A 21,378-nucleotide genomic window follows, 5' to 3' on the forward strand; every position below is an offset into this window, starting at 1 on the left:
AGACCCACTCCAATTTGCATACTGCCCAAACAGATCCACAGATGATGCAATCTCTATTGCACTCCACTCTCACTTTCCCACCTGGACAAAAGGAACACCTACGTGAGAATGCTATTCATTGACTACAGCTCAGCGTTCAACACCATAGTACCCTTAAAGCTCATCACTAAGCTAAGGATCCTGGGACTAAACACCTCCCTCTGCAACTGGATCCTGGACTTCCTGATGGGCCGCCCGCAACAGTGGTAGGCCTGATCACCGACAATGACAAGACAGCCTATAGGGAGGAGGTCGGAGACCTGGCCGGGTGGTGCCAGAATAACAACCTATCCCTCAACGTAACCAAGACTAAGAAGATGATTGTGGACTACAGGAAAAGGAGGACCGAGCACGCCCCCCATTCTCATTGATGGGGCTGTAGTGGAGCAGGTTGAGAACTTCAAGTTCCTTGGTGTCCACATCACCAACAAACTAACATGGTCCAAACACACCAACACAGTTGTGAAGACGGGACGACAAAGCCTATTCCCCCCTCAGGAAACTAAAAAGATTTGGCATGGGTCCTGAGATACTCAAAAGTTTCTACAGCTGCAACATCGAGAGCACTGTTTGCATCATTGCCTGGTACGGCAACTGCTCGCCCTCTGACCGCAAGGCACTACAGAGGGTAGTGTGTATGGTGTCAGAGGAAGGCCCTAAAAATTGTCAAAGACCCCACCCACCCCAGTCATAGTGTTCTCTCTACTACCGCATGGCAAGTGGTACCGGTGGGTCAAGTCTAGGACTAAAAGGCTTCTCAACAGCTTTTACCCCCAAGCCATAAGAGTCCTGAACATGCAATCAAATGGCTACCCGGACTATTTGCATTGTGCCCCCCACCCTCTTTTACGCTGCTGCTACTCTCTGTTTATCATATATGCATAGCCACTAACTTATACATTCATGTATATACTACCTCAATTAGCCCGACTAACTGGTGCCCCCGCACATTGGCTACCCGGACTATCTGCATTGTGTCCTGCCACCCACTCTTTTATGCAACTGCTTTATAATATAAATTCTGTTTATCATGTATGCATAGTCACTTTAACCATACCTACATGTAGATACTACCTCAATTAGCCTGACTAACCAGTGCCTGTATATAGCCCCGCTATTGTTATAACCTCGCTACTGTTATTATTCACTGTCTTTTTACTGTTTTTTTTTATTTCCTTGTCTGTTGTTCACCTAATACCTCTTTTTTACTTAAAAATTGCACTGATGGTTAGTAAGCATTTCACTGTAAGGTTGTACTGTACCTGTTGTATTCGGCGCACGTAACAAATAAACTGATTTGATCTGTTATCTTTTGACAATGGATAAAGGCCATGATTTCTCATCTGCAGCAGAAATAAGGACTGAGACCGGTGAGACGGGTGCGTATAAAGCTTCTCAGAGCGGTAGTGCTGATCTAGGCTCAGGTTCTACCTTTTTTCAATATGACTTAAAAGGTCAAACTGATCCTAGATCTGCACTCCGACTCTTAGATGCTTTGTGGTGCAACTTATAAATGTTGAACTGAAGTTTGGACACTGATCTGTTTTAAAATAAACATTATAGTCTATGATGGTGGGAATTGCAACATGACTAGGTTTGAGGTTCATTACAAAGTTCATTGCTGAGATGCCAAGCAGGTTTTTACAGGTGGTCGGCCTACTGTCCATTTCCTGTCTGTGATTGTATTCTTTCTTTCTCCAGAGTGGTGCAGCGGTATAAGGCACTGCATCTCAGTGCTAGAGGTGTCACTACAGACCCTGGTTCGATTCCAGGCTGTATCACAACCAGCCGTGATTGGGAGTCCCATAGGGCGGCGCACAATTGGCCCAGCGTCGTCCAGGTTAGGGTTTGGCTGGTGTAACATATGTGAAACGGCTAGTTTAGTTAGCGTGGGCGCTAAATAGCGTTTCAATTAGTGACGTCACTTGCTCTGAGACCTTGAAGTAGTAGTTCCCCTTGCTCTGCAAGGGCCGCGGCTTTTGTGGAGCGATGGGTAACGATGCTTCGAGGGTGACTGTTGATGTGTGCAGAAGGTCCCTAGTACGCGCCCGGGTATGGGCGAGGGGACGGTCTAAATTTGTACTGTTACACTGGGGTAGTCCGTCATTGTAAATAAGAATTTGTTCTTGACTGACTTGCCTGGTTAAATGACACTCCTGTGTGATACAATAAAATAGATAGCCTACAAATAAATAAAACTTTGTATAATATAAATTATAAAATAAAATGGAACCAGATTTATTCTATCAATAGCAGAAATGTTGTTTTAAGTTCGTATTTCACAAATAGCACCAACATATCAATAGTGACCTCTGTCGGCTGATTATGAAATGGAAATGAATAGCTAGATATTTTCGCTGACTGCATTACCCAGATGTCCCCAAATCAATTTATCAACCAATGAATGTTGTCCATGTGCAACCGGTAGCTAGCTAGGTCAAATGGGCATGTCTCTTTATCGAAAGAATAATAACAATATTGGACAGTGGTACAACAATGTAGTTAGCCATTAGGAATAGCCAGTTGCAGACCAGATTTAAACTTAACTCACGTTACCTTGCTACAGCATTTGCACAAGGTAAAGTAACTAACTATTGTCACTCTTCATGTTATTTCTACGCACTAGCTTGCTTACGCCGCAACCTACAGTAGCTAACGTTAGCTTGCTCGGTTTTAGTCAGCTAACGTTAGCGACATACTTCAATGATAGCTATGGGTTGTGTATGTCATGGTAGTAAATTCAAGGTGTAGTATTTTGACAATATTCCGGGGTGTACGTCGTTGCCAAGTAAAACTCCACTCTAATGGAAACTGTAGCTAGCTACTCCACAACGCGGAGTTGAGGTTGACTTGTTGGCAATGTCCTGATCATAACCAACCAACTAACGTTAACGTAGCTAGCTAGTTCACGTTAGCTACTTGGCTATCCAGCTAGCTGCAAGTACCAGAAACTAACTAACAAAAACAAGTCAAGTAGAAAAGCTAACTAAACACATTTCGTCGAATGTTCCTATTTCTTTAGCGAAGGTCAATGTGTCTTATAGTTAACTTAGCTAACAATAGTAATAAGAAATCATTCGTCTTCATCCGTTTGTTTAGTCGTTATTGATTTACCAGACGTAGCTACCTACGGTTTAGTCCTTGGTAAAAGGCCAGGGTGACAGCTTTCCCTTATAGGTCGTTATCAATAAAACGTCACATTAAGGTGCAGACCCCCCAGCTCCGCTAAAAGCTTTGAGAACTGCGTGCGGTTTTCAAGGGATTGTTAAATACATGTAAACTATTTGGTTGAAATATCATCACAGAACTACACATTTCTTATTATTCCATGCAAAACAATTGCGCACATTTAGCGCTATCCGAGTTATACCGCAATTAACTGCTTTCATGGTCAGTAAACATAAATTGATAATGTCATTTCAGATACGTGAGTGTAGCATCACGATATCTCTCAATATTGGCCACAACTAATTGGATATTTGAGTGATATAAAAGTGAACTATACCTGACAGGTATGAGTGGTTTAGGTTAATTTCCCATCCTTTATTTAAAAAATACATTAGGTCTACTTACCAATATGTTTAACCAATTGTGCAAAGTTTCTACCAGTAGATATAATTGCATAGTAGAAACTACTTTGCAATTTCTACCGGTAGAAACTTTTCACAGTCGGTTGAGCATATTGGTAAGTAGACCTAAAGTTTGTTTTTAAGAGTTTCATCAAGATTGCAGCTGACAGACATGATAGGCTACGTGTCAAATTTTCGAGCAGAATATAAGGGATAGCTTGTTATATTGACGTTATCTTTCAGGGGATAAATTCGATGGCTATATTTGCTCGCCATCTATAGTGCTGAAGACAGTAGTCCGATTTACAACTTTACCAGGAGGAGGGCTTACCCATGTAAAGCTCTTTCCAAAAGCTTAATCTCTGATGAAGCAAGCTAAATGACACATGTTGTTTGCTTAGCTAGCTAGGTACAGTACATGCCAATAGGTGATGGGAAGCCTATCCAATCTGAAAATAGATGATCAATTGATGTTTACTGATCAGGAAAAGCATTGCTGTATAACGCTGATGATATAGTTAAATGTGGAATAATTGGAAATGTGTAGTTCTGACTATGCTCTTCAAGAGGTGATGATATTAAAGCCAAATAGATAACATTTGTTATTTTCAATCCCTTGAAAATTGCATGTAGTTGTCAAATCTTCATTGACCTGTCAAAGCTTTCTATACGGTTGATCACTCCCTACTAATTCAGAGGCTTTTCTCAATTGGCCTAGACCAGGCTGCATGTAACTGCATGTAAAAATCACTTGACAGAACTTAGTGTATCCACTGATGGTGTTAAATCGGGTTTCCTGAATATTACGAAAGGTGTCCCACAGGGGTCTATTCTAAGTATATGTTGTATATGTTCTGAAGGGCGCATAAAAATAACTCTGATTTAAGCATATGTACTTTGAAAGGTGTCCATATTAGTACTAACATATACTTTGAAAGGTGTCCATCCCTGCTTACAGATATCTGGATAGATTAAAAAATAACTCCTTGATAAAATTAAGGTTAAATAAATACACATTTCAGCGGCGCTGGTCTCCTTGCTCCCCAGCAGCCAAATTGAATGCTCTGCATGGTATTGTGACGTTTTATTGATAACGACCTTTAGCTTAGGTAACTAATTAATAGGTATAGGTTTTCTCAGTGTTTTTTGTGATGGTTTGACCCTGCCTTTTGCTCTACCCCAGACATTGTGCCAAGTGTGTGTCCCTGCTCCGGTGACACATCTGGCCAACATGTCCATGTTCAGCACGGGCATCCTGGTGCTCACCTCTCCCCTCCACACCCTCCCTCTGCGCATTGCCCCTGTACTCAGCTCGGCTGCCCAGGTGGTGGAGCGCACCCTCTACGTCCATCTCCATCCAGGCCTGAACCTGGGTGCAGGCGGGGGCCAGCCCAGGCCTGTCTTCATCCAGCCCGTGGTGGATCTGTCCAGCCTTATCACCGGGCTCTACAGCAATGCTGCCTATGTGTGCGGCCACCTGGACGTACGAGTGCTCCTCACCAACGTCCGCGCCCAGCCCAACAACGCCTCCAGCCCAGAGACAGGTGGGACAGGGGTAGCATGTAACCCCTTCCCTTCCCCACAGCCCCTCTCCCACTCCCCCGAGGTGGTGCTAACAGACTTCGCCCTGCAGGACCCGGGCCAGTCCCCGCTGGTGGCCCAGTGTCTGCAGAAGTACACGGGCCACTGTTACGTCTGCACGCCCGGCTTGGCCTCGGTGCTACTCCACCCGCAGCTGCAGAAGCTGGAGGAAGAGGTAGAGGAGGGCCAAAAGGACGACTGGGATAGTAGGTCGGAGCGCATGGAGACTTACAGTGACGTGGTGGTAGGGGGAACGTTCGACCGCCTCCACGGAGCGCACAAGACGCTGCTGAACATCTCTTGCCTCTTGGCGAACAAGCGGTTCCTTATCGGGGTGTGTGACCAAGAACTTCTAAAAAGTAAGTGGAATGATGAGAAAGGACAATGTTTGCTGTGTAAACAAGTTTCTTTGGGCATTATTAGGTCTCCTTGTCTTCTATCCATACACAAGGTATTGGGTTCCTTACCCCATAATGGGCTATATAATCTGATCTGGATTACCATTGTTAAAAGGACTTTGGAATTCACTGTGCTCCAGGTTTTTTTCTCTGGATCAAAATGTGTTTCAGGTGGTGGGCAGGGGGTGCAGACTGTCGGCGGTGCAAAATATGAGGTCCCCCATCTTGACAATGTAGACATTTTTGAATTTAAGGCCATTTCCTGTTATTCAAATTCTTGGAGCTGAGAGAAAATAGTTTTGTTTGAGAAAGTTAATTTCCTATGCATTTTGCCATGGCTAATACTGTGTTTTGCGCAAACATAATAACAAAATCAATACTGCTAAATTCATTGTTTTTGGTATTTTAAATTCCCCCCCCGATTCTCTAGTTTTTATTTTGGGGATTGTTAATTCTCAAAGAGGATATTATTGAAAAACATAGAGGTCGATTATCTTTTCTACATATTTTCTGTTTTTAGTCATTTAAGTTAACACTGAAAGCGTTTTCCCATCACAAATGTATAAAGTTAGTTTTTTATTATTATATATATTTTTGTACACTGTTTGGATTTAGGAGACCCGGGAAAAAAATGCTTAGGCGGCAGAAAATTCCCTGCACTCATCCTTGACATTGAAGAGTGGGGATTTACGGATACGCTTGCGCTTGCGCAATAGCGGAATAAAATTGCCTCTTATTCTTCGTTCTCTTCTTCTTCTTTCTCCACCTCTTTTTCTTATCTTTCTCTGCCTATCCTCAGAGAAGGTGCTAAGGGAGCTAATTGAGCCATATGCTCTGCGGGTGCAGCGGCTCCAAGAGTTCCTGCAGGACGTCAAGCCCTCGCTGCAGTACGAGTTCGTACCCCTTTCGGAACCCTTTGGACCCTCCGTTATTGATGCCCAGCTGCAATGCATTGTGGTCAGCGAGGAGACCCGCAGGGGAGGCGAGGCTGTGAACAAGAAGCGCCTCGAAAATGTAAGTGCGTTGGGTTTAATGGTCTTCTCGCGTCAAACTGCACATGTGCAGGCCGTCAAATCAAAAGCACTCCTTCGATATAATTTAAAACATTTTAGTTTGTCACTTTCAGAGGTTGGAGTAATAACATGTTGAACTAAAGACATTGGCTCAAATCCAGGTTGTGACTTTAGATTTCGAGACAAACTACTAAGGAAGAATTCTTCACTTCTCTCATTGACTTCTTGAATCCCAAATTCAGGCCTGGTCTGTTTCGCAAGCATTCCCGGAAGTCTCGTGACGTTGCGTCTCTGGGTTTAGAAACATACAGTACAACTTGAACAAGCTTCAGTGGTGTCTAATAGCTGGCAAAGACAGTCATAGTGTTGTGAGCGGGCCTCTTGATACAGCACAGGCTGAGGGATGGCTGGCTATGTATTGTTTGTGTGACGTCTGAACGTAGCCTATATATTCTCTTTATGTCTGGTGTCCTTGTCATCAACTGTCTGCCCTATTAGGGTGTTCCAGGACTGGTGCTGCACGAGATCCAGCTGCTGAAGGATGCCCACCACACTGAGATGGAGGAGGAGAAGATCAGCTCCTCCAGCCTCCGCTCACGCCTCCTGGGGACCCTCCTCGCAGACCCAAAAGTACACACATTCCCCCTCTTCCCTTCCAGCCTGCTCATGGGTGTCACACATACCATACTAATTTCTACTTGGTATTTGAGACAGAAAGGGATTTTGTGTACCCCTGAGAGTAGTTTGTCGCTGACACCGGCAAAAGATGGGGCTAATTTCAGTATTTTTGATCTCTATGCAAATAACAGGGACTGTGTCCCAAATGGCACCTTATTCCCCATATCAGGGTTACCCAACTGGAGGGCTGAATTTCACCCTCAGGTGGTTTTATTTGCCACCCCAATTTTCATTGTTGGACATAAAAGACCAAAAACACCAGGAAATCAGCCTCCAAGTGATTTTAATTTTGGAAATCTGTTCCCACGTTTTTCCATGCATAATAGAGACAGACACATGTCGTCGTAGACAAATGTAAGCAAGATTTGAAATGATTGTTTTAGTCAAATATTGTATCTGTTTGTGCTGCTTGCGGTCTATTTGCAATTGACTAATTATCTGTAATCATCCACTCAAGAAAAAAAATCGACCAGCGGTTTAATTTAGTTGATCCCTGCCCTATATAGTGCAATTCTTTTGACTAGGGCTCTGGTCAAAAGTAGTGCACTATATAGGAAAAGGGGGGGCCATTAGGGACGCAGACAGGGCTTTTTCAGAACAACTGATAGTTACTCCAGCAAGGTTACCAGGGTAGAGAAGGCTATATTCAGGGACTCTTTCTCCTCAAGCAGAAGAAACATGCTTTTCATCCAGCTTCGTTAACCGCAAATGATCTTTCAGTGGCAATTGCAGTCACACAATAGACTACTATTCCCTAATTGCCAGCGAGTGCTTTGTCAAGCACGTTGTTGGGATGCATCAGGTATCACAAGACCTGATTTTTCACAATTCAGTTTCTCCTTATCTCATTGTAGTCTAATTGGACCTGAGCCTTAAATTAGTATATGATTAAATGATGTGTAGTCAGTATCGTAGATATATGATATGTCAGACATTTAGTGTGATTATTTACACACAAGCCCCCATATGACTGCCAATGCATTTTGATGCCCCGTTCACCTTTACCCCTCTTACCTATCCCCTGTGAAGCAGAACAAGTCCCATCTCCCCCTGGTGCCCTACGTGATTGGCCTGACCGGGGGCAGTGGCAGCGGGAAGAGCTCCATTGCCCAGCAGTTGGAGGCCCTGGGTGCGGTCCGCATCGACAGCGACCAGCTGGGCCACGAGACCTACCGGCCGGGGGAGGTTGCCTACAACAGGGTGCTGGAGGAGTTTGGATCAGGTGCGGGTGGGTCTTCTGTTCACATAGCCAACAGAAGCTGTCATCATATTCTGTATAGTAGAGAATTGATTTAACAGATATAATGTAGGGCTTTACCCAAAGCATCTGTTTCAATGAATGACTCTTATCATTTGCAGATCTTATTAATGAGGACAAAACTATCAACAGACGCGCACTAGGCAGGAAAGTTTTTGGAAACAAGGTAATGTTTGTGTGTGGCATGTGTGAAATACAGCCCAATAATATTTGAGAACATAATATTTTATAAAAATGGCAAGGGATGTTTTTTTTTTTTTGTTGTATTTAGCGTTTTCTTTTCAAATATCAATGGAATGGACTATATCAGCAGAGATATAGTGCCTTCAGAAATGATTCACACCCCTTGACGTGTCAAAGCTTACATTTGTCACTTGTCAAGACTACCCCCTTTATGTCAAAGTGGAATTATATTTTTATACATTTTTATAAATTAATTAAAGATGAAAAGCTGAAATGTCTTGAGTCAATAAGTATTCCACCGCTTTGTTATGGCAAGCCTAAATAAGTTCCGGAGCAAACATTTGCTTAACAGGTCACAAAAGTTCCATGGACTCACTCTGTGCAATAAATGTTTAACATGATTTTTGACTGACTACCTAATCTCTGTAAGGTCCCTCAGTCAAGCAGTGAATTTCAAACACTGATTCAACCACAAATACCAGGGAGGGTTTCCAATACCTCGCAAAGAAGTGCACCAATTGGTAGATGGGTAAAAAATAAATAATATCCCTTTAAGCATGGTGAAGTTATTAATTACACTTTGGATGTAGTATCAATACATGCTGCCCCTACAAAGATACAGGTGTCCTTCCAAACTCAGTTGCCGGAGGAGAAACTGCTCAGGGATTTCACCATGACTTTGGTGACTTTAAAACAGTTAGTTTAATAGGAGAAAATTGAGGATGGATCAACTACATTCTAGTTAGTACACAATACTAATCTAAATGACCAAGTTAAAAGAAGGAAGTCTGTACCGAATACAAATATTCCAAAACATGCATCCTGTTTGAAATAAGGCACTAAAGTAAAACTGTAAAAAATGTTGCAAAGAAATTAACTGGGGCAAATCCAACACATAACTGAGTACCATATTTTCAAGCTTGGTGGTGGCTGCATCGTGTTATGGGTATGCTTGTCATCGGCAAGAACTAGGGAGTTTTTTTATGATTAAAAAGAAATGGAATAGGCCTCCCGAGTGGCACAGGGGTCTAAGGCACTGCAGTGCCAGTGCTAGCTGTGCCACTAGATTCTGGGTTCGAGTCCAGGCTCTGTCGCAGCTGGCCGCGACCTGGGAGACACATTTGGCCCAGCGTCGTCCGGGTCAGGGGAGGGTTTGGCCGGGAAAGACATGTCCTTGTCCCATCACGCACTAGTGACTCTTGTGGCGGGCCGGGCGCAATACATGCTGACGCGGTCGCCAGGTGCACAGTGTTTCCACCGACACATTGGTTCGGCTGGCTTCCGGGTTAAGTGGGCATTGTGTCAAGAAGCAGTGTGGTTGGGTTGTGTTTCGGAGGAAGCACGGCTCTCGACCTTAGCCTCTCCCGAGTCCGTACAGGAGTTGCAGCGTTGAGACAAGACTGTAACTACCAATTCGATACCACAAAATTGAGGAGAAAACCGGGTAAAGGAAAAAAAAGATAGAAATGGAATAAAGCTAAGCACAGGCAAAATTATAGAGGAAAACCTGGTTGTCTGCTTTCCAACAGACACTGTGAAACAAATTCACCTTTCAGCAGGACAATAACCTAAAACACAAGGTCAAATATACACTGGAGTTGCTTACCAAGATGATATTGAATGTTTCTGAGTAGCCTAGATAGTTTTGAATTAAATGGCAACACTTGAAAATGGCTGTCTAGTTATGATCAACAACCAACTTGACAGAGCTTGAAGAATTTAAAAGAATAATGTGCAAATATTGTCCCTAAATACATTTCTCAACCAATCAAGGGGTCTTTCCAGGTTAAACGTGGGACGTCCCTCATAAACAAATAGTCAGTTAAATGAATGGTTATTGCATAATTTCCAGATCTATTAGATTCGTTGAATACAATGCAATTTAACCAATTGACTGGCCAGAGAGCATGGCATTCATCAGCAAAGACGCAGTGCAAGCTGATAGTATTTTGGACAACCACATTGTTGTCAAAATTATTAATGAAATCGCAGTGTCAGCTCTACGGTGATTTGCAATTCATAACTTACATTTTACCGGTACTACCAGTAGTAATAGGCCAACCGATACCACGACGGAATGCGTTTGAAGGGATAATGCGCCACCGAGAACAGCTAGCATGTTCAGCAAAGTACATCGCCAGTGGCACGCACACACTTCGTGTAGATCAGCAGGTGGGGCCTTTTCGAGGCAGCCAGGCGAGACAATTGAAGGAGGATACAGTGAGCAAAGTTACTGTGCTCGAATTTAGTCACGCTTGCTCAATATAGATTGATGCTTCTAATTGTGCGTGTTAAACTTTTTTTTTAAAGGTTAAAGGTTACACTCTATGGCTGGATTTATGTATTTTTTCCAATGCTAACTTGATTGACCCTCTTTCTACAAGGCCTCTAGTCTATGAGAGGCCTAATCATATTTGTATGAATATTTTGTTAACGCCTAGGCTATAGAGACGCATTCAGGTAATGAACTCATTATTATACATCAACGTTTTAATTGGATTACAAGTATTTATTGTTAATCATTCTTGAATTTGTTAGGCTATACAATTAAGTAGATTCATAAACTGATAATACATTCATAACCTTTCAATAATTTTTGAATATGATAGGATGTATAATAAATAGAATGCAATATTCTATGTGAATAATGTTCTTTAACATAGATCTGGAAATTATGCAATAACCATTCATTTAACTGACTATTTGTTTATGAGGGACGTCCCACGTTTAACCTGGACACATAAATAGTAGGACTTTGCGCTGGCTTCAGCCATGACGACATGAGAGAAATTAAACATCTGCAGGTGTGAGCGTGTGTGTGTCACTTTCCAATCCGATGCTCGGAACAGATCTGAGCGTTTTATCTGAGACTGTTTGGTCTCTTGGGCATCAACTTGGGAGAGCGGACAATGCATTATACACAAAGATATATTGGGTGTGGAGAAAAGTGAGGCGGGGCATCCGTGAAATAGTAATTCAACTTTGTCCGGCCTCAGCTAATTGGCTGCAATTAACTAGCTAACAAATAAACAAAGGAGTAACTTAGGCTTGCTAGCTAAACACATATTTCCTCCAATTGTCCTATTTCTATAACTATAAGACACCTTGATCTTTGCTAACGTCAGCTAGCAAATAAGAAACCAAACTGTCTTCATCCGTTTAGTTGTTATTGATTTACCAGATGTAGATGCCTACTGTACCGTTAAGTCCTTTGTAAAGTTCCAGGGGGACAGCTTTCCCTTCAGTAGTTTATTCGCTTTACCTCCGCTAAAAACATGGACAACTGCCTGCCATTTTCATGGGATTGTAAATAAATGTTAACTATTTGGTTGTAATGTCATCACCTCTTGAAAAGCATAGTCTAGAACTAGAACTTCATAAAACTTTATTTTCTTTCCCGCAATCCTGACTAGTTTCCCAGTCCCTGCCGCTGAAAAACATCCCCACAGCATGATGCTGCCACCACCATGTTTCACCGTAGGGATGGTGCCAGGTTTCCTCCAAATGTGATGCTTGGCATTCAAGCCAAATAGTTTCATCTTGGTTTCATCAGACCCTAGAATCTTGTTTCACATGGTCTGAGAGTCTTTAGATGTCTTTTGGTAAACTCCAAGCCGGCTGTCACGTGCCTTTTACTAAGGAGTCGCTTCCGTCTGGCCACTCTACCATAAAGGGCTGATTGATGGAGTGCTGTAGAGTTGGTTGTCCTTCTGGAAGGTTCTCCCATCTTAACAGAGAGCTCTGGAGCTCTGTCAGAGTGACCATCGGGTTCTTGTAAACCCCCACCCAAACTTCTTCCATTTTAAGAATGATGGAGGCCACTGTGTTCTTGGGGACCTTCAATGCTGCAGAAATATTTTGGTACCCTTCCCCAATACCCTCTACTAACAAGTCAATTTCTTTGACCTCAAGGCTTGGTTTTTGCTCTGACATGCACTTTCAACTGTGGGACTTTATATAGACCGATGTGTGCCTTTCCAAATCATGTCCAATCAATAGAATTTACAACAGGTGGACTCCAACCAAGTTGTAGAAACATCACTAGGATGATCAATAGACCTTAGCTCAATTTCGGAGTCTCATAGCAAAGGATCTGAATACTTATGTAAATAAGGTATTTATGTGTTTTATGTTTAATAAATTAGCAAACATTAATATAAACCTGTTTTCACTTTAACATTATGGGGTATTGTGTGTAGATTGATTTATATTTACCTTATTTTAGAATTAGGCTGTAACGTAACAAAATGTTGAAAAAGTCAAGAGGTCTGAATACTTTTCAAATGCACTGTATTTGATCCATTTTGAATTCAGGCTGCAACACACAACATGTGGAAGAAGTCAAGGGGTATGCATACTTTCTAAAGGCACTTTGTGGGCTTCTTTCCCAAAACATTATCGGGCCTGAAAATGTGTTGTCAGTTTGGCTCTGTGACTTAATGGCATCGGCTTCTGTTAATCATTATATCAATTGATATCCTCAAACTATGCTTGTATGCTTTTATGATATGTTATCTGTACTTGTTTTGTCTTGTAACATTTGTATTGTATGCACATTAAGATTACACTTGTAATGAAAGTAATAAATTAGTATTACTATTGTTGCAGGAGAGGTTGAAAGCCCTCACCGACATTGTGTGGCCGGAGATAGCTCTACTCGTCAAGGAAAGGATCCAACAGGCCCGAGAGGAAGGTATGTTGCTGATTGATACTTGTCAAAGTTGTGTGTGTGTGTGTGTGTGTGTATGTATGTATGTTTGTGTGTGTCAGTGTTTGTGTGCTTTCACCTGTGTGTACAGACGGTGGGCTTGTGTTCCCCTGTAGCTCAGTTGGTAGAGCATGGCGCTTGCAACGCCAGAAGAGTGGGTTCTGAACATAATGTATATAAGCATGACTGTAAGTCGCTTTGAATAAAAGTGTCTTCTAAACGGCATGTATTCTATTATTCCCCCTAGGTAAACAGGTGTGTGTGGTGGACGCGGCTGTGCTGCTGGAGGCCGGCTGGACGGACATCGTGCACGAGGTCTGGGTCGCCGTCATTCCTGAGGAAGAGGTATCCCACATCTGTGCTTTGAACGTCTGAGAATAACCTCATAGATAACTGCGCAAAGGGCACTCTTTCATTTTGATGCATTACACAACCTGGAATTTAGGCATAGGGTTTATCTTAACTCCTCAACACAACTTTGTCCTCAGTGTCAAAGTGACAACATACCAGAACATTTTGAATTGAAAATAATAAACAAAATGGTACTTAAACAGTGGTAGTTCAATTACATGATCATTTTACATTTGAGTCATTTAGCAGATGCTCTAATCACAGTAACTGTGAGTAAGACCCTTGCATAACATCTAATGCTAAAAGACACAACACTGATACAGACTTTTTTTTAAAAATTATTTATTTATTATCCACCCCAAAACTCCTACCCCCCCAGGCGGTGTCTCGGATCATGGTGAGGGATGGTGTCAGCCAAGAGGATGCTGTGCGCCGGCTGCAGAGCCAGTTGCCCAACACGCAGCAGGTGGAGCAGGCCAACGTGGTGCTCTGCACTCTGTGGGAGCCCGAGATCACCCAGAAACAGGTAAGGAAGGGAGAGGGAGTCCAGGTTCTTGTTCATTAGGAACCAAAAGGAAGAAAACAAGGAGGGACTGGTCCATTTTCCCATTGCAAAACATTTTGTTACGGTATTCCCTAATGAACATGACCCAGGGCGAAGCCAAACACACTGACGGGGAAAATGGCTTGATAAAGCACATTTGAAAAGTCCTGAAACCTTTACCATCCACACATAAAGGCTTCTTGCATTTTTATAGGAACAATCATTTTTATGTATCTTAAGCTGCGTCCAGATTCTCCACCCTTCTTCTAAAGTGGGCATGCCACTTGCACACTTCCAATCATGGATTAAAAAGTATTGGATTGGTGTAAACATTGGCTGGAGAGAGTTTCCACTAAAGCTTACCGTATGCTTCCCAGTCAAAACAGTTTGAATTATGACTAAATTCTATGACTTTGGTGTTCGGCAGTTTTAGTTTCTTACAGCTGTTCGAGCACACAAATGTATTTCTTGAGGCAAGCCCAAGTTCGATACCCTACATCCCTTCGTCGGTGAGTGGTCGACAGTAGGGTTTCTTTAATTAAGTGTTAACTAGTCATCTGTTGTTGAATGACAACTTTCATGCACATTTTGTCACCTTAAAAATACTGCACTTAGATGTAAAATTGCGGCTAAGACCTCAGTAACAAAAAATATTACAGAGTTCTTGATTTATCTTTAGATTGATTCTGGCTATTTTGAGGAAGTGTTACTGTATGTTGTTGCTACGGTGTCTCAAGGGGAAAAACTAATTTTTCCGCTCTCCTTGTTTTTTTAAGCAAATGTATTTTTAAGGCAGTATGCGAGGCACTGATGCTCGCTTCGCGTAGCCGAGTTCTGCTAGGAGAAAACCGAACCTAGTATGTGGACGCCTTTCGGGGGTGACTACTCGGACAAAACGAGTATCGTAACGGATGTATTTTTTTGTTATTTTCCATGATTGGGAAAAACAAACATGGATTTAATAAAATATCTAACAAGCGGAGGGAGGGTAGGAAAAAAGATGAAAGGCTGACGCACGTTCTCAGGGGTTAAAGTTCTCCGTCAATGATTTTGTGTTTTACATTATTGAAAAAGATTGGAATTGGTCAAACTTGCAGTTTAATGTACAAAATTATCCTCTTTCCTTAAAAGCATGATGGTCTTGACATTTTTACCTGGGAGGTTAACTTGGCCCTGCAGACAATCGATCTGAGATGGAGATGGGATGTTTTATTTTAGTATTTTTTAAATAATTTTTGCTTTAACCCCTGCGTTCTGACGGAGTGACAGCAAACGCATCTACCCGCTGCTCCTGATCTGCAGCTTCCTTGGTTTATATGAAAATGCAGAGAGACGATTAGGTATTGTCAACCTCTATTTAGGCGTTTCAAAGCAGTTTTTCCAATTACGAGTATTATCCCTGTGAATTTACAGCTACAAATAAGAGTATGGCAAGTTTGGCACATCCCTAGTTTCCACCATTGTTAAATCCATGACAGGAAGTGTGGAAGTGAACACTTTGGGGGAAAAGTGAAGAATCTGGACGCAGCTTACACATTAACGTTTAACAACCAAGTATTTTCATTATGGCTTTCAGGGAGGATGTAGATACCAGTCAATGCATTGTATAAACGAACCCTTTCTCACGTCTACCTCTGCATTTAAATCCCAGGTACGGAAGGCCTGGGATCTTCTTCAGAAGCGGATCCAACAGAGTCGGGAAGGAGCCAAGCCACCGTCCTGAGTCAGACCTCCGCGCGCATACACACCACAACAACAACAGTGAACTGCACACTGTAAGCCCTGCAAGGGACGAGGGTGGCTCCAAAACTGCCAGGGTGCAATCATGTTAGGGACGTGTCTGCCTTAAAAAGAGCACCACAGCGGTTGCTTTGGTGTGCCTGCAAAAGACGCTGAAGCCATACTTGTGAACTTTAGAAACAGTTTAAATTTAAACAGTTTCTCCGTCTCAATGAGCATCAGCCAATTAAAATGAATAGAACGCTACATTGTAGCTGGTTCCATCAGATAACCTGGCACACGTTAGCCCTATGCTAACCTCACCAGATGACAGTGATTATTTCCTGGAACAAAATCCCTCATCAGCCTATCAAATATCTTATAGACTTTATTTCCACCAACCAATAGACATGTTGGTTGTTTAGCAACAAAACCGACAAGTACGCAATTATGGGGCAAAACTTTGATTGTTGACAACATGTAAACTAATTTTGTCTCCAATATTTATTGAAGACATTAATACATTTGCACAACTTTGATCCATATTAGCATAGACGTTACATCAGTCAACACCTCAAAACAAGACATTGTATCAAGAACAAGATAAAAACTAGATGAAACGAGCCACCTACAATTCCCCACATGGCAGCTTCTTGTCATTGTTGCTTGAGATCTGGCCATCCAGAATCACAACAACACCGACTTCTGCCACATTGAAGTGTGTGCGTTGTTTTCGTGACGTTGGAAGAGAACCTGTCTTTGGCATTTCTTAAAATAGGTCAACCCAGGTCACTAAAGGGATATTTTAAACCTACAAATTTAAGGTTTACTTTTGTTCCCGTTGGTATGTAACAATGTTGTGTGCCAATATTGCAGTGATGCATCCTTGACTAGGCTACTAGTACTAACGTTAGACAAAATGTTCACGTTTTCAAATATGACAAAATCCCAAATTTGGCCTGTCCATTTCACACACATTCGTGTGCTTTCACAACAGTAAAGATGTAGGAGGATTATACAACATGTATGTTTTATATTCATATATCGTAAAAAAAAAAAATGGTAAAGTAAAGACACTATGACTATTTGGTGGTGTGAACCTCTAAGGCTGTAAGCCCAGAGACTGCAAGGTATGAAGGCCCAGAGACTGCAAGGTATGAAGGCCCAGACACTGCAAGGTATGAAGGCAAGGTTTTTATTGAAGGGGAAAAAACGCTCCACTGTTGGGCCTCGAGTCAAATAACGCATATGTGACAAAGTAGATTTATAAAAATGAATATAAAATATAATCAATAGGTTAGCTTTTCAAAGTGTAGGCTACCTGTGATTTCGTTTTCTGATTTCGTTAACGTTTGTTTTATTTCGTGTGTGTAGATTCACTGGATATATTCACTGCAGTATTAAGCCTAGCATTGAGCTAATGAATTATGGCCTAATATGCATACACTTACAACTTAGGCTACACATTTCGAGCCGGTCTGTGTTCGTGGTTTTGTTGCTCAATTATGCACCTGGCATCTTCGCTGCCTCGGCTATTCGTCTTAAATCGTGTGGATTTCCAGGTAAAGCCAAATTACAATTGCTTGTTGGACACTTGTTTTGACGTTATATTATTTAATAATAGCCTATTGGAGGAGAGATGCTCTCTTGCTTGCTGAATAAAAAAATTAAAAAAAAAAATATATATATATATATATATATATATATATATATATATACATATACACTGCTCAAAAAAATAAAGGGAACACTAAAATAACACATCCTAGATCTGAATGAATGAAATATTCTTATTAAATGCTTCTTTCTTTACATAGTTGAATGTGCTGACAACAAAATCACACACAAATGATCAATGGAAATCAAATTTATCAACCCATGGAGTTCTGGATTTGGAGTCACACTCAAAATTAAAGTGGAAAACCACACTACAGGCTGATCCAACTTTGATGTAATGTCCTTAAAACAAGTCAAAATGAGGCTCAGTAGTGTGTGTGGCCTCCACGTGCCTGTATGACCTCCCTACAATGCTTGGGGCATGCTCCTGATGAGGTGGCGGATGGTCTCCTGAGGGATCTGTGGTGCAATGTGGCGTTGGTGGATGGAGCGAGACATGATGTCCCAGATGTGCTCAATTGGATTCAGGTCTGGGGAACGGGCGGGCCAGTCCATAGCATCAATGCCTTCCTCTTGCAGGAACTGCTGACACACTCCAGCCACATAAGGTCTAGCATTGTCTTGCATTAGGAGGAACCCAGGGCCAACCGCACCAGCATATGGTCTCACAAGGGGTTTGAGGATCTCATCTCGGTACCTAATGGCAGTCAGGCTACCTCTGGCGATCACATGGAGGGCTGTGCGTCCCCCCCAAAGAAATGCCACCCCACACCATGACTGACCCAGAACGTTCTCCACGGCGTCTCCAGACTGTCACGTCTGTCACATGTGCTCAGTGTGAACCTGCTTTCATCTGTGAAGAGCACAGGGCGCCAGTGGCGAATTTGCCAATCTTGGTGTTCTCTGGCAAATGAAAAACGTCCTGCACGGTGTTGGGCTGTAAGCACAACCCCCACCTGTGGACGTCGGGCCCTCATACCACCCTCATGGAGTCTGTTTCTGACCGTTTGAGCAGGCACATGCATATTTGTGGCCTGCTGGAGGTCATTTTGCAGGGCTCTGGCAGTGCTCCTCCTGCTCCTCCTTGCACAAAGGTGGAGGTAGCGGTCCTGCTGCTGGGTTGTTGCCCTCCTACGGCCTCCTCCACGTCTCCTGATGTACTGGCCTGTCTCCTGGTAGCGCCTCCATGCTCTGGACACTACGCTGACAGACACAGCAAACCTTCTTGCCACAGCTCGCATTGATGTGCCATCCTGGATGAGCTGCACTACCTGAGCCACTTGTGTGGGTTGTAGACTCCGTCTCATGCTACCACTAGAGTGAAAGCACCGCCAACATTCAAAAGTGACCAAAACATCAGCCAGGAAGCATAGGAACTGAGAAGTGGTCTGTGGTCCCCACCTGCAGAACCACTCCTTTATTGGGGTGTCTTGCTAATTGCCTATAATTTCCACCTGTTGTCTATTCCATTTGCACAACAGCATGTGAAATTTATTGTCAATCAGTGTTGCTTCCTAAGTGGACAGTTTGATTTCACAGAAGTGTGATTGACTTAGTTACATTGTGTTGTTTGTGTTCCCTTTATTTTTTTGAGCAGTGTATATATGTGTGTATGTATGTATGTATGTATGTATGTATGTATATATATACATACATACATACATGCATAAGAAAATGTCTGCACTCACTACTTTAAGTCGCTCTGTATAAGAGCGTCTGCTAAAATGTACATGTAAAATAGGCTACAGCTTTAAGAACTGGCGGGGAGTTGAAAGGCGAGAGAGACATTTGTGTCAGAAGAAGCCCATATTATCTTAGCACCGATACATCCTGACAAAATACAACTTATGAGTGGCTTGCTAATGTACTCCTTTTCTGGACCTCCTAAACTGTCTAGAATATACCCAAAACTGTTCCAAATGGTTGCATAATCAGGCCTAGGTCGTATGCAGTTATTTCGGCTAAAACAAAACAGGACATTTGAGCGGTTATTAAAATTTGATCTATAGACCACAGATTACTCGCTTGATAACAATAATACATTCCTCATTGCTTTGTGTTGTAGAATCGTTAGCGGAGCTTTGAGTAACGAGGTAAGCAATGACGTGCTGTAAAAGATATGCAGGCTGAACGGTGTTTGCTCTTGAATTGGTACATTTTTAAATATACGTTTTTATATTTTTCAATGTATGTATAATGAAGTATTATTTGCGGTTGTCGCTATGACAACAAACACACTCTGAAAGCACTGAATTGTCTTATGACCTTATTAATATGTCTACCCCGTGCAGTAGGATGTGTTGATCAGACAATTGACAGGTGTGCTGTAGAACAATAAACAAGGAACCTTTCCTCTAGTGTGGATGCTTGCTAACGTGAGTTCGAGTCCGGACTCGCGATACATCTTGAAAATAACAACATTGCCGCAATACTGTCATCTGTGGGATGATAACGAGAGACTTTGTTAAGGACGCTCTCATGGAGAAGTATTTGTTCATGTCCATCTAGGTCAACATTTGCAATTGGCTGATGCAGAACTTGTTCCAGAAAATAATCACTGTCATCTGGTGTACCAGGTTATCTGATGCGACCAGCTACAATGCAATGTTCTGTCATCTACGATTTTCTGTTTCTAATGTTCGTAAGTATGGCCCCAGTGTGTGTGTCTGATTGACTTTTCACACACTCGTTTAGAAATAGTTCTCATTTGGGTGGATATAGTGGGAGACGAAACATGGCCAGAGAATTAGGACTCGATTTCAATCCGTATTGCAGAAGATCTGCGGTGTTACGCAATTTAAATTTAAAGATCATTTCCGATTGTACCGACATATGCAGCATTTACTGTGAATGCAGTCTCTGCGAACGCAGGAAAAAAAATTGCCTTACAATTTAAAATGCGCTATACCTCAGATCTTCCGTGATATGGATGGAATCGAGCTCTTAATGTTACTACTTAGTGAATAAGTTTGAAGATTTGCTGTTTTAACGAACAAATAAAAGTCCCTCGCGACCTGGTTTTATATGGATGTTTAAATGGGTCATCGGACATCAGACAATCCTAGGTATAATATACTCTAAAGACCAAACTGTACTGTAAATACGAATATTTCAGACACGAGAATGCATAAATCGAGTCAAATAGCTTTGGGCATTTTGACTACAGTTTCTTTTGTAGTGCTTAGGGTCAATCAAGTATTTATTAATATAGCTTTAAGTAAAAAATAAACTTAAAGTGTTGAGTATAGTGAAAAATAATGTTTGGGATATTTATAAGGAATTGTGGAATAAAAATGTAGCAGTAATTTTGTGCTGTTTCTAGATTGAGAAAAGATAGATTAAACATGACAGGACAAACAGATCTGGGACCAGTTTAGGAGAGCGTAGATACAGTGCCTTCAAAGTATTCATACCCCTCAACTTATTCCTGATATTGTGTTAGCTGGTTGAGAGAATGCCTAAAGTGTCCAAAGCTGTCATCAAGGCAAAGTGTTGCTACTTTGAAGAATCTCAAGTATAAAAAATATCTTGATTTGTTTAACACACATGGAATCATGTAGTAACCAAAAAAATAATTTGATTGTTGTGATGTCTTCACTATTATTTTACAATGTAGAAAATATTAAAAATAAACCCTTGAATGTGTCCAAACTTTTGACTATTACTGTAAGTATTCACACCCCTGAGTGTGTTAGAATCACCTTTGGCAGAGATTACAGC

The 21,378-nt window shown here is 42.0% G+C and overlaps 1 protein-coding gene and 1 long non-coding RNA gene across 5 annotated transcripts in view; one reads left to right on the forward strand and one right to left on the reverse strand.

Annotated features, from left to right (window-relative positions):
- Positions 1 to 8,430, reverse strand: part of LOC149976613 (uncharacterized) — a 59,303-nt gene extending 50,873 nt beyond the window's left edge. The window contains exon 1 of the long non-coding RNA XR_016487188.1: positions 8,293 to 8,430. This is a non-coding gene — a long non-coding RNA (uncharacterized LOC149976613). The remainder of the gene's footprint in view (positions 1 to 8,292) is intronic.
- On the forward strand, positions 2,432 to 21,309 carry coasy (Coenzyme A synthase). Of its 4 annotated transcripts, none has more exons than XM_021565340.3 (10): positions 2,432 to 2,617; positions 4,792 to 5,548; positions 6,387 to 6,601; positions 7,099 to 7,230; positions 8,308 to 8,500; positions 8,638 to 8,702; positions 13,328 to 13,412; positions 13,675 to 13,772; positions 14,158 to 14,304; positions 15,974 to 21,309. In XM_021565340.3, the coding sequence occupies exons 2-10, from the start codon at positions 4,840 to 4,842 to the stop codon at positions 16,043 to 16,045; spliced, it is 1,716 nt and encodes a 571-aa protein (XP_021421015.2). In that variant the 5' UTR covers positions 2,432 to 2,617; positions 4,792 to 4,839; the 3' UTR covers positions 16,046 to 21,309. The 4 variants fall into 4 exon arrangements, with proteins under 4 accessions (XP_021421015.2, XP_021421013.2, XP_021421016.2 ...); XM_021565338.3 differs by having other exon boundaries at positions 8,311 to 8,506; XM_021565341.3 differs by having other exon boundaries at positions 8,311 to 8,500.
- Positions 21,310 to 21,378: the final 69 nt, after the last annotated feature.

The sequence above is a fragment of the Oncorhynchus mykiss genome, chromosome 16, assembly GCF_057628025.1.
Source record: "Oncorhynchus mykiss isolate SJ-2025 chromosome 16, ASM5762802v1, whole genome shotgun sequence".
Lineage (NCBI taxonomy): Eukaryota > Metazoa > Chordata > Actinopteri > Salmoniformes > Salmonidae > Oncorhynchus > Oncorhynchus mykiss.